Below are 15,650 nucleotides of genomic sequence, written 5' to 3'. Positions count from 1 at the left end.
GTAACAAAGTCCCTCGCAAATCATCCGGTTAATGATATATTTGCACCACATTTGAAGAAATTTATGTAAGTAGACGAAACCCAGCAGATTCTCCTTTTTTTGGTATCTAACTTTATTGTACTGTTTTCGTTGCTGTATGTATGAATGTACCGTTTTCCGGGAGCGTTTTTGCGCTTACTAGCCATTCAAGTGAATGATTACACATTCAACCGAACACCATGGCGACCAGATCATAACATGATATTAGCATGGGGGGGAGGAAGGGGTTCGAAACGCAGACGAAGACGAGACAACACCTGTGGGGCAGAACTTTCCACTCGACGGCCCACTCCCAAAGGAATATTCATGGAATTTTTCAGCACAAAACGGTATACCACAAAGAAACCACCATGAGGTTCCCCGCACTAGTCAGCGGCCCTTCTGAATACTAAATCGACTTCTTCCGCTTATAACGGACGCAACGAACAAACATCAACTTCCGCATGGTTCAAAACAGCGATGCCAAAACTACAATGAAACATTATGTGTGTGTATTCACCGACACTCGAGTGTTAAAAATTAACAGAAAAAAAACGAACATCACGCAAAAAGCCGATGAACTTTATGTACATATGTACATGTCAAAAGCGAAATGTTTACATTTGCATCATACATACATATGTATATTTTCAGTAGATCTAAAGAACGTAGTAGGTACACGGAGTAGGGATTGCAATACCGCTTTACCGATTTACCGGTAAATCGTCAAAATTTCGCCATTTAAATTATTTTATCGCGATGTAAGTATATTTACAGGCTTATTATTGCATTAAAAATCGACGCAAATTGCGTATTGTGGATATTTTCAGTATTAAATTTCCAAAATGACAATGTATTATTTTGAGCGGGATGAATAGGAGGTATGCAAGGCAGTAAACTCATCAGATTTCTCTTTTGTTATAGGTCTTTAAGTTTTGTAATGGTAACAGAGTAACTCATTATAATAACTTGTAGTGGGTAGCGAGTCGTCTGTCAGTTTGACAGTTATCTTGTAGCAACACTGATGCATTCGAAAGAGTGGCTACACTGATGCACGCTTAAGAGTGGCAACACAGACCAACCAAGTCGTAATAAATGCAATCGGACGGTTTTTCAAATTAAATTATAAATTTTTATTTATGACGACTTTTATTTATTTATTTATGATATTATTCACCCGAGATTTATTTTTGAATAATATACAGATCAATCTAGGTTAACGTTTTTATGAAAAGTAACCACATACAATCATCAATCAATAAAACCGGTAAACCGATAATGGGAGAAATTGTTTACCGGTAAACCGATAATGGGAGAAATTGTTTACCGGTAAATGAAATTTGACCATAAATAGCAATCCCTAACACGAAGCAAATAAACCTGCTATATTTTACATCACCTGCATCCATCACATCACTTGTGCAAGTCCTTTACAAAAGTTTACTTGCATCCTTACCTTAAATTTCCCAGCATTCTAGCCTGGCCTGCTTCATTACTCGCGTAGTAAATTCAATCCGAGTTTCGACAGAACGTATAACATTACAATAACATAAACAAGTTTTGTCCGAGAGGAATATCGAATTACATTCTCATCGGAAAAATTAATACCCAAGATATAATTAAAGCAAATCTATCCCGGCTTGAATTAGTTTTTCCTTGACCCGCAAAACGGATCCATTAGTTTCAATTCGCAGCATCGAAGCCGACATATGAAAAATTTTGGATATACATATCATCATCATTGTGTACGACGAATCCCCTCCCACTGGAGCCTCGCGATATCCAAAAATAAACGCGCGTATAAAAATATTTTTGGTTATAATTACCGATGAATCATCACCATCGTGCGTAACCATCTGTCCACTGCAAATGCAAATTTAAACCATACGAGTACCAAAATCGACTTGCGGTTTTTGATTTAGAAGAAAAAAAAACAAACACCGGCTCAGGTCATTACGTAAGAACTGATGATGAATGTAAATAGACGATTTTTACGGTCTGATTGTTCAGCTCGCGTTCGCGCAAAAATTAACAATGCTGCGAGAGATAACGACAAATTAAGGTCGATTTGCACAACATGACGTCAGGACGAATTTACTATTACGTGGCGAGGACTAGAGCAGTCTAAACGAGCCGGTCAATTATTTTGTTGTTTTTTTTTTTATTATTACTGCATAGATATACATATATATGTGTATACAAACTATGAGGTCATCCGATTTAATTTTCGGTGGAGAACATCCGAGTGTCCTTTCACTTTCGAGATCCCGCAACGAGCGATAAAATGAAAAGTCATACATATTAATGAGTGTTGTCGATTCATCCAAAACCGAATATTTAAAATTAGAAGTGCCCAATTCGAATTGAATGAACCCTCAACGTACGAAAATAGAATGAGAATAATTAGCGTAAGTGCACATCGATTGACACTTACAATTAAAATTCCAAAATACGACGAGTTTTGAACTCTTTACAAAATAAATAAATAAATAAATAATAACGAAAAAAAAGTCGGGATTTTTTTTCAACCAACAGTACCTTTGATTAATGTGAATTTTTCAGTTTAGTTTTGGATATTTTATTGCAATGCATATACAAAAGTATATTAACTATTAAGTTATAATAATGTTTTCATTATCATATGATTTCTAAACAATCGGTAAATTTGACTAGTGTTAGTTTTTCTTCGATTTTTAAAATTACATAAATATAATTTGTGGTTTAAGTCCAAGTGATTTTGGAAAGGAATCGATACATCAACCACACCCGAGGCTATTGTCGCAAGCAGATTCAGCATTCATATCCTTGCGGTAAATTAGCATCACCTCCATCCACCGCGTTGCACCCCCCACCTCATTCCATCCCCGCACGTATGGACTCCCGTGACTCTTATTATTGTAATATTTATTTTTTAAATATCTACATACTTGTAAATTAAAAGGCATTAAAAGACTCATATAAAAATGAAAAATATATATACACAAAGTGTGGGATTTAGTTTTATAGCCTAAAAGAATGCATGTTTGAATGATTGGATTGGCTTGAGTTGAAGAATGGTTCCGTTGTCATCTTGTGATGTGACGCTTTACGAACGATTATGCCGCTGCGGCTCTCCGCCTAGCAATAAACGTTTTAAACCACCATGCGAGTCTCATTTCGCACCACCGCCCATATCTCCTAACAACATGATCCTACAATATGAATCTCCGTTGGTACAATTTAAAAGTAACTTCATAAAATTTTGTAGTAATTGGTAGTCGTCGGGGCTATTTTATGCCACGATTCCTATCCGATGATTAATGATAACTAAAAAGCAGAGATCGGCGGACAAGTTTCTTTTGCCCAAGAAAAATAGTTCACTATTGTCAACCTTTTTTGCCCTCTTGCTTCGTAGGACAATAGTATTGACAATGATGAACCATTTTTAGTGGACAAAAGAATTTTGTCGGCCGATCTCTGCTAATATGCAGACTTAGGCGGCCAGGATGCTTTAACCCACAAACAATGGTTCACAATTATCAACTACTACAAAGCAAGAGAGCAAAAAAAAAGCTGACAATAGTGAACCATTTTTGTGGGTTAAAACATCCTAGCCGCTTAAGTCTGCTAATAAGTAAAGGCCGGATAACCAAGGTGCCGTCTTGAAAAAAACGGACCCAGGGGGTGCTGTGTATTGTTCATTGCATTGTTAAAGGTTCGCCGAACGTTTTTTTTTTTTTGACTCTAGCTTTGTAAATAGAACTAAACCGCCCCGATTCCTAGAAAAAGCACTGAGACTATCCGGTGTCTACTAATAAGTAAAGGGAGGTAGTCAAGTTTCTATTGCCACAAAAAATTGTTCACTATTGTCAACCTTTTTTTTTGTTTTCTTGCTTTGTAGAACAATAGTAATTGACAATAGTGAACCATTTTTTGTGGGCAATGAAAACTTGACCGCCGCCCTTAACTAATAAGTAACAATGCATTGTTCTTTGAGTTTTTTTATTACACTGCATATAAAAAAAAAACTTCATAAAGATGAGAGGATATGAATTAGTACCATTGGGCATAACTGGAGACCCGCATATTTAAAATCATTTTTTTTCTTTCAATTTTATCAATGTAACGTTTGCTTTAATTTTATCAATGTAAGGTCTGACCGCACTATACGGCCGTCGACTGCTGCAGCACGACACAACACGGCAAAGTTGATACAAAAGGCAACTCTGTCGCGTGACGCGTAGTGCGTTATATCTATTCTATTTTTCCAATATTTCCAATATTTTTATACTTTAGTTTAGTTATGTGCTATTTAATCACATAATAGCTTTCATTATTTTCCTTTTCATTTGTTTATTTTGTATTTACCTTTTTCATTTGTTTTATATTTGTAAATTTCAATTTCTTCTTATATTCTCTTTTATAACCTTTTCCAAATATTTTAATACTATATATAGTTTAATTATGCAATGTTCTACTTATTTTGTCATGCCTTTATTATTTACTTTTTAATTTGTTTTCCTTATATTTATCTTTTTCATTTTTGTAAAAATCTATTATTGGACTCGGATGTTACATATATTATTTATTTACTATTTGTTTTTTTATACATATCTATGTACATCCTGTCTGTTGATTTTTCAATTAATAAAATAAAATAAAATAAAATATCTCATACAATTTCATACAAACAATATTTGGCCGCACACTGCTGTTCGAATCGCGGACGCATAGTGCGGTCAGACCTTTAGCATTTAACATATTTCTTCTAAACAAAATTTTCAAAATAAAAATCAAATTTCAATGCATGAAATACATATAATTTAAATCTACATATATAACAAATAATTCAAAATGTCAAATTTGTTTGTAACGCGAAGTTTTAGCATACATACATACATATCGCAAAACGTAATACTCATACCATGTAGATTGTATTTCATAGCACAATTTTATAATAAACATGTCGAACACCGGTACTGAAATAAAAGTCTGAAGTACATACATATAGTTGAAAAGGCAGAGGGGGGAGGGAGGGGGGGGGGAGAGGTCGAATCGCGATGGCGTTTATTTCCGGTGTTTCGACCGAAAAATATCGAGCTCGCAGAATACGCACAGTGCGATCGTCGTCGTAATGGCGTTATGTATTTAATGAAATTATTAAGTCACGGGCACAACGTACGGCCATGTGTTCATGTGTTGTTTGAGCATGAAATTGCCGCAAAATCGGATTTCAGACGGTTTCAGACTCGTTCACGATTCGACAAACAGTCGACGTTCGAACACCTGTCGCCGTCTCTTTCGCTCCCCACGCGACCAGTAAAGGACGACAATATCTGGGTCACTCAGTTAGCGAATGCACCGTTCTATTTTTAATTTCGCACGTTTTTTTTTCTTTTTTTTTTCATTTAAACGCACAGCTTCGACTGCCGGCTAATCGAGAACGACACTTTCGATCAATTCTTGTCAAATTCCTCGACATTGACGCGTTCGACAAAACAAAACAGAATGCTACAAATATAATACGTAAATTTTGATTAACCCTTTGAATGCTGATCAACGCCGATCGTCGTTTCGCCAACAAGTCCATGGGCCTGAAAAACGCCGATGGGTGTTGTATTTTGAACATGTGCAAAGTGAACAAGAATACTACCCGCTAAGCCTTCACAGGTAGCATTGAAAAGAAAATGCATTGAACACGGGTCGTGTAATTCGTGTCAATGTTTATAGACTGGTTTTTCTGGAATTTCTGAATTTATAACCATAGCAGAATTTCCCGATGGAAATGCCTAACTGCTGAGTGTTTTAGATTGTAGTTGGCATTTAGATTGTGAGCATTACATTTTAACAGCAATGAATAAGATAGAACTAGTTTTGGAAGAATACATTGATTTATAGACTTCTTTTGTTTATTTAATATTGTTGCAAGATATATTAGAGAGTCTTAACATCTCTTTACAAAACTCGAAATCCTCGGCGGTAGTGGTCTAGGATTCGTTTGGATCAGTTGCAATTTTTATACTTGTTTTCTATTGGATTTCTACTTCTAATAATTCTAGTTGGAAATGTTGGCGAAATTTTCATATCGGCGGGTTTTCAACAGAAAAGACGTCAACACTTACAGGGTAAAACGTGTTTATTACGATTATTTTTCACCATCGAACTATCGGAAGCGATTTAAATTTCTATCGGTGACCAAACCGCGCAAAATGGCAAAGTTTCAAACCGATGGGAAGAATGTAGGAATATTGCCAGAACCATTATCAGCGAAGTGAAACATATAAAAGTCTTGTAATAAAAAGACTATTTTAGAAATATTTAATTAATTTTAAATCGCATTTTACATGAATTTTGTTTAGTTTTAATACAATTTTTAGATTCTTTTGATATATCATAAAATATATTTGATTATTTTTTAAATTACAATATATTTTTCAATTGTGCAATTTAAATTTAGCCTAATTGTTGTTTTAAAATAAAATATACCTAAAAAATACAATAGGAACCACTTGAAACTCAAAAGAAAACAATAAAACAAATGTGAATCATTTTCGATTCTAGAAAGAAACTAATAAAATTACACACGGTTCTTAAAGCATATTAAATTTTATTTTTTTGTAAGACTGGTGTGACGCATTGGGGCAATTTTTCAGGTCACATTAGTCATTAATTTGATACTATTATTGTTTATTCATTTATTATAATAATAAAAAATAAAATAAATAAATAATTCCTTAGTCCTTGGGAGTATAATTAAACATTTAAAATGTTCACTTTTTGTATTATAAAAGCAATACCTTGAATATTACGTTTGAATATTGCTTTATATTATCAACGTTACGTAAAGAGATAATGTCAAGAGCCGCATGCGGCTCCGTAGCCGTCGGTCCCCGACCAAAAAAATTATTTATAAAACTATACGATAATAAATTATTTTTTAAATAAACGATCGTTTAAATTATAATAAAAAATTGTCATCGCATTAAAAGTGTAAAATAATCCAAATAAAAAAAATTAAACAAAAGAAAAAAAAAAAATTCTCATACAAATAAAAATCCAATTGGAATATGTATTATGAACAGAGTACTGAATTCGGATGCGTTTCAAAACAAAACACTCGACTTCCGGCTGTCAAATTGAAATTGGAATCAAAACATAACGATGCCGATAACGAGCATGCGCGGTTCAATTAATTCGAACGATAATCGTAGGCAATATGTATCTGCAAGAGAATATGAGGTGGCGAATCCGATCTGACCGAGTACATATAAAGTGACAGATGAGGCGGACGATGAGCGTGCGGCCGAGGGGGCGCGGCCGTGTATTTTGGCCGGTGATGTAGACTGTGGAGATCGGGCGGCGCCTGCGCATGCGCAATCGCAATCGTACTCTTGCCTACATTCGCCGCACTCCAACCACACACCACCACTCATCACACCACTGACAGCCGCCACTATCACGAATCATGAATGAAAAAGTGCAGGGCGGGCGATTGCGGGGAGGAGAGGAGAGGAGAGGGGAGGGGTGAGTCGCGTCTGCCGGTAGCGGCCGACGAGGAGTTGCACTTGACGTACCTGCGGAGTTCGGCAATTGACCGTTGGCGGTTGGCTGTAGGCTGTAGGCTGTTGGCTATCGGCGGTTGGCGGCTGTCGGCCGGTGTCGCTCGAAGTGGCGACGAGCTGCCTCGCGCGTTCTACTATCGACTCTCAACTCTCGACCCGTCAATATAATCGCCGGTCGCCGGCGTCTCGTAAAATGCGGCTTCCGTCGGGCGCGCAGCCGCGACGACCGCCTTCACACAACTCGACTCGACTGCAACACCGCAGGGTGGCCACTCGACAAAAAACAAACACCAGACGCCACCACTATCGCTGCGTCCTACGTGCTCTACTTCTCCTATTTTCGTTTCGTTCCACCGATTCACGCACTTTCTTTCATTTCAAAATTACAATTCAATGTGTTGATTAATTCAAGCAATCAAAATATGCATACACTTGAATTGTGCAATATTTTTATCAGTAGCAGCTCGTGAGAATCCATAGTGGGGGGGAGGGGGAAGATTAATCAGACTGCAGTAGCTATTTGACCGATTCGGTGATTACTTCTCAAAATCGCTTACGGGATAACCACTCGCACGAAAATCACTCGCGCGGATCTCCTGTCACTCGAAAATTGCCCAAATATTGGTCAAATAATAAGAATCTCGTAGAAAAAAGCATGTTCTTAGCAATATTTGGACAGTTTTTTGTAAGGCAATTTTCCTGTGCGACAGGAGATCCGCGCGAATGATTTTCGTGCGAGCAGTTATCCTGTTAGCGACTCACATTTGAGAAGTAGCCCGTTTACTCATTGACCATACCGGTGATCAAATGGAAACAAAAATAGCATGCATTTGTACTGTACTGGGAGGCTGCAGTCTCGCAGCCCATATGGTCGAGCCACCACTGATTTTTATATATTTTACCTTTTCGCTTGAATATTGTTTTTTTGTTCATTTTCTTCAACAGTATTTCATACAATTAATCTTTTTTTATAACACGCAACTCGATTGCAAACAATTTGCATAAAAATTGTGCAATTCAGTACAGTTAAATTCATTGTTCATGATCTGCTTCTAAATCGTAGGCCAATTGAATGGGGCAAGCTATACTATCAATATTATTAATAGTTTTACGCGTATCAAGATACGTTTTCATAGTGTAGTAGGTTAGTATCGTGATAATCAGTAGTGTATCCAGGCTGTTTTGAAATCGACGATACGACGACATAAATTGTCGGATCATAATAATGCCAAATGTAATGCAGTTTATCCGTATTATACCAAAAAAAAAGAGACAAGATATATTCCAAGTTTATAAGTTTGTAATTAAAAACGTTACAAAGAAAAAAAAGTGATTATATATGAGCAAATTTTGTTTTTAAACATATTACATAAATGTATATAAAAAACATTTTTGTGAATGCAAATTCCTGATCAAGCAGACGACAAATGTAGAAAATACAAATTGATCAAACAGAGTAGACCCAAAAAAATTAATGTTAAAATTGAACTGACACAAGTCGAGTACAATTTCATCGGTAAGTTGGTAGCTTTGCAGCATGTCGTTGATGATCACGAGAAGACCTATTGCTGATCGCAATATTTATGTTTGTCGGCATATGAAGTTTTTTTTAAGAATTTCAGAAAGAATTTGTATTGAAGAAAATATATAATATGCAGAAACAATTTTTTTTATTATGGTCGATAATGGGCTGGAATTTGAATTGGGTGGAAGGTGAGGTTCGATGATGTCACTGGCTAGTAATAAATATGCACTTTGAAAAGTTATCAAAGTGGGCGTCATTGATACCGATAAAATGCATTTCAAACATTAAATTAATCACTATAATATGAATATACATATATTTATTTTTAAATAATTACACAATGCGATAAAAATTACAATATTAAGTTATAGCAATTTTTGTATAAAGAAGCATTGTATACAATGTTAATTATAAATTAACTACTTCCTCAAAATGACACTAATAGATCACAGTAAATATATTCAATCTATGTATGTATGTACTTATGATGTAAAAAAACAAATATGAGCACGTTTTATTATTTTTTATCTTGACATGAATAGTGCACTATATCCCCATTAGGATATCGAACAAAAGCGCTTTGATTACCAAATCGTTTTTTACACACAGGACATACATTATAATCAGCTACGACTACGCTTTGTGACTCATGTATCATCTTCAATTCTTGCACCTGAAAGTTGTTGAGGAACAAATTAATTATTAGTTGTCGTGAAATAAAACAATGATGAATTACCTGTAAATTTTCAGCATACAGAAGTCCTTTCAAGACTTGCATTCGTCTTCTGTTGATTAATTGTTTTTGAACTGCAATTTCGAGGAATTTCTTTAACCTTGAAATTGGAACGGAATCCGGAAGAGCTAATAAAACCTAAAAATGATACGACATATTGAAATTGTATGAGATATTTCAACTTCATTCTAGAATCTGAATGGGTACTTTGAGAGGATCAATTTTGTCGGCATGTTTTTCTAGTAAAGACAGTGCCGTGTCTATATCAGGTTTGTATGGAGTTTTCGCAACGTTCCAAAGTGGACCGTTCAGAAGAACTTCTTTTGTTGGATTTACCAATAGTCTTATAAGTATAACATATACATCAAGATTTTTTTTATTATCTTTGGATTTCTGGTCTACCTCATCACAGTAGCCTATTGCACGTTGTACATCATCTGAAATATATATCAAGTTGAAGATAAAAGCATTTAAGACAATTTTAAAATGACAATATATGTATGTACCTAATATGTAAACATAGATCGATAACGCTTGTTCATGAGCATCTAATTTTCCGAGTACAATTGCCCGTTCTTCAAATAAAGAATCGTTTGGAAAATGTACCAACACCATTTCGGGCGAATAATAATTGGATCGTTGAAGAAAAGAAAGAAGTTTTGCTTTACAATTTTGTTTCTCAACGTCCGAATACAGTCCTTTGGTATCGATCATTTTTTCTCTTAATATTCGAACGAGAGCGTTGTGATAAATTGCATTATCGTCAGCCCAAATGTGTATTATATGCTCTAAATATGGAATGACGAGTGATTCGTGTTCTCTCAATAGAAAATCTAAGACTTTTGCTCTAGGAAGATTTTCAACTTCTAATATATCATCAGTGAATATTTTCAAACCTTCCTCAGGTTGTTCCAACAATATCCAATTAGAAAATTCAAATATTAGATTTATGTGTTCGGCACCTTCAATCAATAGAAATCAAATAAAAATAAATATTAAATTTAAGAATGATATATGTATGTATTAAGTGTATTATTTTACCGAGATGTTGTAAATAATTTTTAGTTCGATGAAATCCTTTCAAACTTGAATCAGATTGTTTAGCTTGATCTTTCATAAATTGTAAGGCTTTTGTATGTTGCCCATTCGTTTGATATAGAATAATTAGTTCACTGTATTTTTTATGTTGGAGTAACACTTGCTCAGCTTCTTCTAGCTTACAATTATTTAATCTTAACAACGGTCCGATAAATGCATCATTGGTCTGAAAACTCCATATTTAGAAATACAAACAAAATTCAAATAGAGTACAAATTACGAAAACATTACCTGTAAATAGCATTTGAGTAAAGTCGTATCAATTATTTCTAGAAGAAGTTTGTTCTGTTTTATCATAGCTTCCGTTTGTTTTATTTCAGCTTCAGTTAGTTTCGGCGTAGTTTCATTCTGTTTTATTTCAGTTTCAGTTTGATAGGATGTCATTTCATTATGTTTTGCTACAGCCTCATTCTGGTTTACACCTCCTTTTTGCGTTTCGCCATTTACAGGCTTAGGATTTAGTTTAATTATAACTTTCTGTCTAACCATTCTCAAGTATTCTGTAAGAGCCAACAGACTGTTTTCTAATTCTGGGTTTTGCGGTTTAGTTCCATTTGAAGAGTCTGCTGTAGGCTTATTAGTTGTTGAAAGATCAGGGAAAAGTCTTATAATTTCAGACGGATTCGTATCTAATTCAAGAAATATTTGCATAGATTCCGAAAATTTTTTATTGTCAAATAGATCAAGCGCATAAAGCATTTGAATAGAATCTATTCTTTGCTTCTTTTCTTCTTTGGATTCGTCGGACATATTCTGTCAAAAAATAATTCCAATCATAATAAATAGCAATACAATATATAATATACATTCTCAGAATTAAAGCATACAGTCAACTGAATAGCTAATTGAAAATGTTTATCTTTCAATAACATCTGTCGCTGTTTGGTAATATCAACAGCACCAATTCTCCAAACTTGGCTAACAGATGCAGCGTACAGCAAACCTCGGTGACATCTATTAAAAAAGAACTAACGTATAGACGTTTAAAATATAATCAGAAAAAAGAATACACATACATGCACTTACTTATATAGAAGTCTAGCTCTATTTAATTCAGATAGTGTTTGAATGAACATCGGCGGATCAATAGTATGAACGACTACTTGATCGGACAACAACCCTAATATGTACGGAGCATCGTGAGCTGCAAAAAAATGGTCATAACTAATTAAATATCAAATTCGATCAATCAGTATTGTTTAGTGATTCTGATGATATCGAATTCAATGTGGCATACCTGCAGCGATCAATTGCTCATTGACTTTCATTACCGATTCTGACAACATAGTTGGAGTAGATTCTTGAACTATGACCGACGATTGATCACGTGCAAGCATAAACGAAGTGTCTGACATCTTGGTTATGCAAGGCTCCATTGAGCGAGAACTGCTTGTTATGAATTGCCCCTTTGTAGTTCCGGACAACTAATGGTAGAAATTAATAAAAATAGCTTAGTAATACAAATGTAAATAAGGAAAATATTGCATGCAAAAGTATAATGCATATGTACATATGCATTATACTTTGTATATATGTACATATGCATTATACTATGTATATTGAAGTTCAAAACTTAAAAGTTTTATTTACAAAAAGAACCATTGTAGGTTCTATTGTAAATATAATACAAGCGTTTTTCTGACATGGTTATTGAATGGTCATAGTTTTGCCTGCAAGATCAAATCATATGAGTAATTTTTGTATATTTGTAACTTCAAGTGATTTGATTTAAGAATTTGTTATAAGAATACAATATAAAAACCAGCAAGATAGACTAGTGGTTAGAAAATAATGCTTTGAACAAAGTGATCACGGGTTCAAATCCCACTGGTTTCTGCTGGCCAGACTTTGGATTTGTTACTCCAGGTCGAGTGTTTCCTATCAGTTTGCCAATTTATTTGATTTTCATTGAAACGCTTTTAACAAATTGGCACACAAAATCTCAAGATTTCAGCAATCTCGAATTTCGCTGAATTGCATAAAATGCTGCAAATTTACAAATTTGACCACAAATGTCTCTATGGATGTTAATTGATGTACTTTGTATAATACTAATAATATTTGTATCAAATGTACAATTTTCCGGGCTGGGAAGGCGCATTGGGGTTACCTGTTAGGCCTTCCTGGTATAAAATAAAATAATTTCAAAAAATTGAATGTTGGAGATGTCAAAAAATACTAATTTGGGTTGAATACTTTATGCAAAACCACATCAATATATGACAATATGGTTGTAACAGATTCACCGCATCTATAAAAAATGGCAAAAATTTTCTTCTTTTCTTTTGAAAAGACTTTTCAAAAGATTCTTGAGGTATGTAAAATCGTAGTTCTATTTTAAACTTACACTGTAAATAGTGTATTCCTCTTTGAAACCAACACAAATAACATCTTTTCCCAGAACCATGGCCTTTGGAATGTCGGACACTGTGATATCTACGTTGAGTGGTTTAAATTCATTGTGTTTCCAAGCATAGAGTTGTATTTTTCTCTTAACTGCTACAGCCAAACGTATGAGAGATATTTTTTCAGCAGTCATAGAGATTGCAGGCTGAAATGATTCAAATAAATTTATTAAATAAAAAGTCAACAATTAAAATTTACACATAGATAGATCAATAAAACCTCATGGTCCATTGCGAATAAAGTTCCACCCTTAGTTTCATGGATCGTTTGTACAATTGGAAAGTTAATTATATTCATATCATGTACAACTAAAATATTGTCCGACAAACATAACAGCAAACTGAGATCTAAACATTAACAAACAAACACATACATGAGACTTTGATTTGTCAGTGCATATATATATTTACACAAAGTGATATGTTCATTATTACCAGGAATGACATCTATCTGTTGAATGGGTTTTTTACTGAACGTTTTGTGGTATCTCAAGACTTGGATTTTATATTTTGAACTATCAGTATTCGGAGTGACCAAATACATCATCAAATGCCCTTGACGGGTTGCAACCAGTAAGTTATCATCTGAAATGGGAAAAATAGAATTACATATAAAATAAAGCCTCCAAGGAATTGACATAGTGAATGAGTCATTTTGAAAATAATAAACAAAATAAATGAACTAAAACTAATATTTATATGGTTGCATAGTTTTATATTGTTGATATGAATAATTATCAATTACCGTAGGCCGCTATGGATTCGATCTGTTCGGTGAGTTTTAACAGGGATGAAATTTCGAAGGCTTCGTGCATTTTGAAAGATGTTGTTGGAGCGAATTATGCAGTGTTTAAGTGCAGAACTATGATGACAAAGAGTACAGCAGTTGATAAGCAGATAATGTTGAAGACACCGGACGATAGCTCATAGCTGTACAGTGAGTGCAATTCGACTACATTGACAGATGTCATCGCAGCTGCGCACGGTGAACCAAAGTCGATGAACGTTGACCATGTCCTAAAAAGGGATTTTTTTTTCACAAAATAATTTATACAGTTATTAAAGTTGGATTGATATAATTAATAACGCAATCAAATGGAATCAAAAATAAAATTAATATTTTATATTGAAATTTAGTCAGTTAGATATGAAAGTTAATTATTAATCAATGAAAATATTAGTTTTCCACTCAAATTTTATTCTTAGAATTTAAAGTGTTCAATTTCTACAAATCTTTATTGGCGAATTTTATTATTTTTATCATTTAGCAAAAAATATTGTGTAAATAACTATTTTAATTACATGGGAAAGTTTTGATTTACTATAGATAGGATAATGAATATATGTACATGTATACTGTTACGTATACTAAAATAAGAGGTTAGTAAAGAGCCGCCGGTTAAGTGCAATCGGATTAAGCCGAGGCGCATCCCTGACACCGTGCCACCGTTATAATTGGTTTCGAGGAGTATCTGCAAACTAAGTGCAAGTAAGCTAATCAATGACGTAGTAGCGGTACTTGGTCGCATTCCCGTGGAGTTCTCAGGAGTGACCGATACCTTGGTACCGTGGGACCGAATGTCGTGGGAATACATATCCGAGTACGTGACCATAACAATAGTTCAACAAATTAGACGTCGAAGATGCCCTGAGAGATGTACCCCTTATAAGGCGGTACTTAGGCGATGTCAAGACATTCTGGACTGAGAACTGCCAGTGCGTGTATCTCCTTTATCACCAATAAATGCTGTGACACTACTTTGGCCTTTTACTTGGATCCTCCACCCACCCCTACGCAACAATACTTATGTAATATAAAAAATTATGCGGTATATTTAGATACTTTCGCATGATCAACATAAGTTTATTTTTCAATTTGTTGATGATATGTTTTGTAGTTCATCAAATACAATATAGTCGATTAAAATTATTGTAATTTAGTATTTGTGATAAAAAATCAAGGCAGAAATTGTAACGACTATGTTCATTGTATATTTTTTTTAATTAATAATATATAGATTAAACAAACATAAACAAAAAATGCTCCACATTGATAAACGCAACCATACAATAAATTTTCATTATCTGAAAATGCACTTGTTAGCACAAGTAGGTTAATCGAATGACAATGCAACTATACACACTACTATTTTTTCAGACACTACGATAATGGATTTAATGGATCCGATGCCGGCGATAAGATAAAGGCGTTGAAACAATCACGACGCTGTTAAAAATCACAAATAAGACAAAACAATTTTCAGAATAACAAATAAACCGTGAAGACAGTTTTTCCTAGTACACATACACGTATATTTAAAGATATACCA

The 15,650-nt window shown here is 34.4% G+C and overlaps 2 protein-coding genes across 3 annotated transcripts in view; both read right to left on the bottom strand.

Annotated features, from left to right (window-relative positions):
* Nucleotides 1-8,002, bottom strand: part of beta-Spec (spectrin beta chain) — a 62,283-nt gene extending 54,281 nt beyond the window's left edge. For both annotated transcript variants that reach the window (XM_077426856.1, XM_077426855.1), the window contains exon 1: nucleotides 7,572-8,002. The gene's annotated coding sequence lies outside the window, so the exon portion shown is untranslated. The remainder of the gene's footprint in view (nucleotides 1-7,571) is intronic.
* A 1,374-nt stretch (nucleotides 8,003-9,376) lies between these two features.
* On the bottom strand, nucleotides 9,377-14,318 carry Vps39 (vacuolar protein sorting 39). The gene is made up of 13 exons (XM_077446890.1): nucleotides 14,066-14,318; nucleotides 13,756-13,905; nucleotides 13,541-13,668; nucleotides 13,263-13,466; nucleotides 12,153-12,339; nucleotides 11,942-12,059; nucleotides 11,743-11,869; nucleotides 11,147-11,668; nucleotides 10,859-11,081; nucleotides 10,324-10,779; nucleotides 10,025-10,254; nucleotides 9,821-9,955; nucleotides 9,377-9,757 (listed from the first exon to the last, which is right to left on the bottom strand). The coding sequence occupies exons 1-13, from the start codon at nucleotides 14,133-14,135 to the stop codon at nucleotides 9,602-9,604; spliced, it is 2,706 nt and encodes a 901-aa protein (XP_077303016.1). The 5' UTR covers nucleotides 14,136-14,318; the 3' UTR covers nucleotides 9,377-9,601.
* Nucleotides 14,319-15,650: the final 1,332 nt, after the last annotated feature.

This window comes from Arctopsyche grandis, chromosome 3 (assembly GCF_051622035.1).
Source record: "Arctopsyche grandis isolate Sample6627 chromosome 3, ASM5162203v2, whole genome shotgun sequence".
Lineage (NCBI taxonomy): Eukaryota > Metazoa > Arthropoda > Insecta > Trichoptera > Hydropsychidae > Arctopsyche > Arctopsyche grandis.
This window is presented reverse-complemented; position numbering and strand designations above follow the sequence as displayed.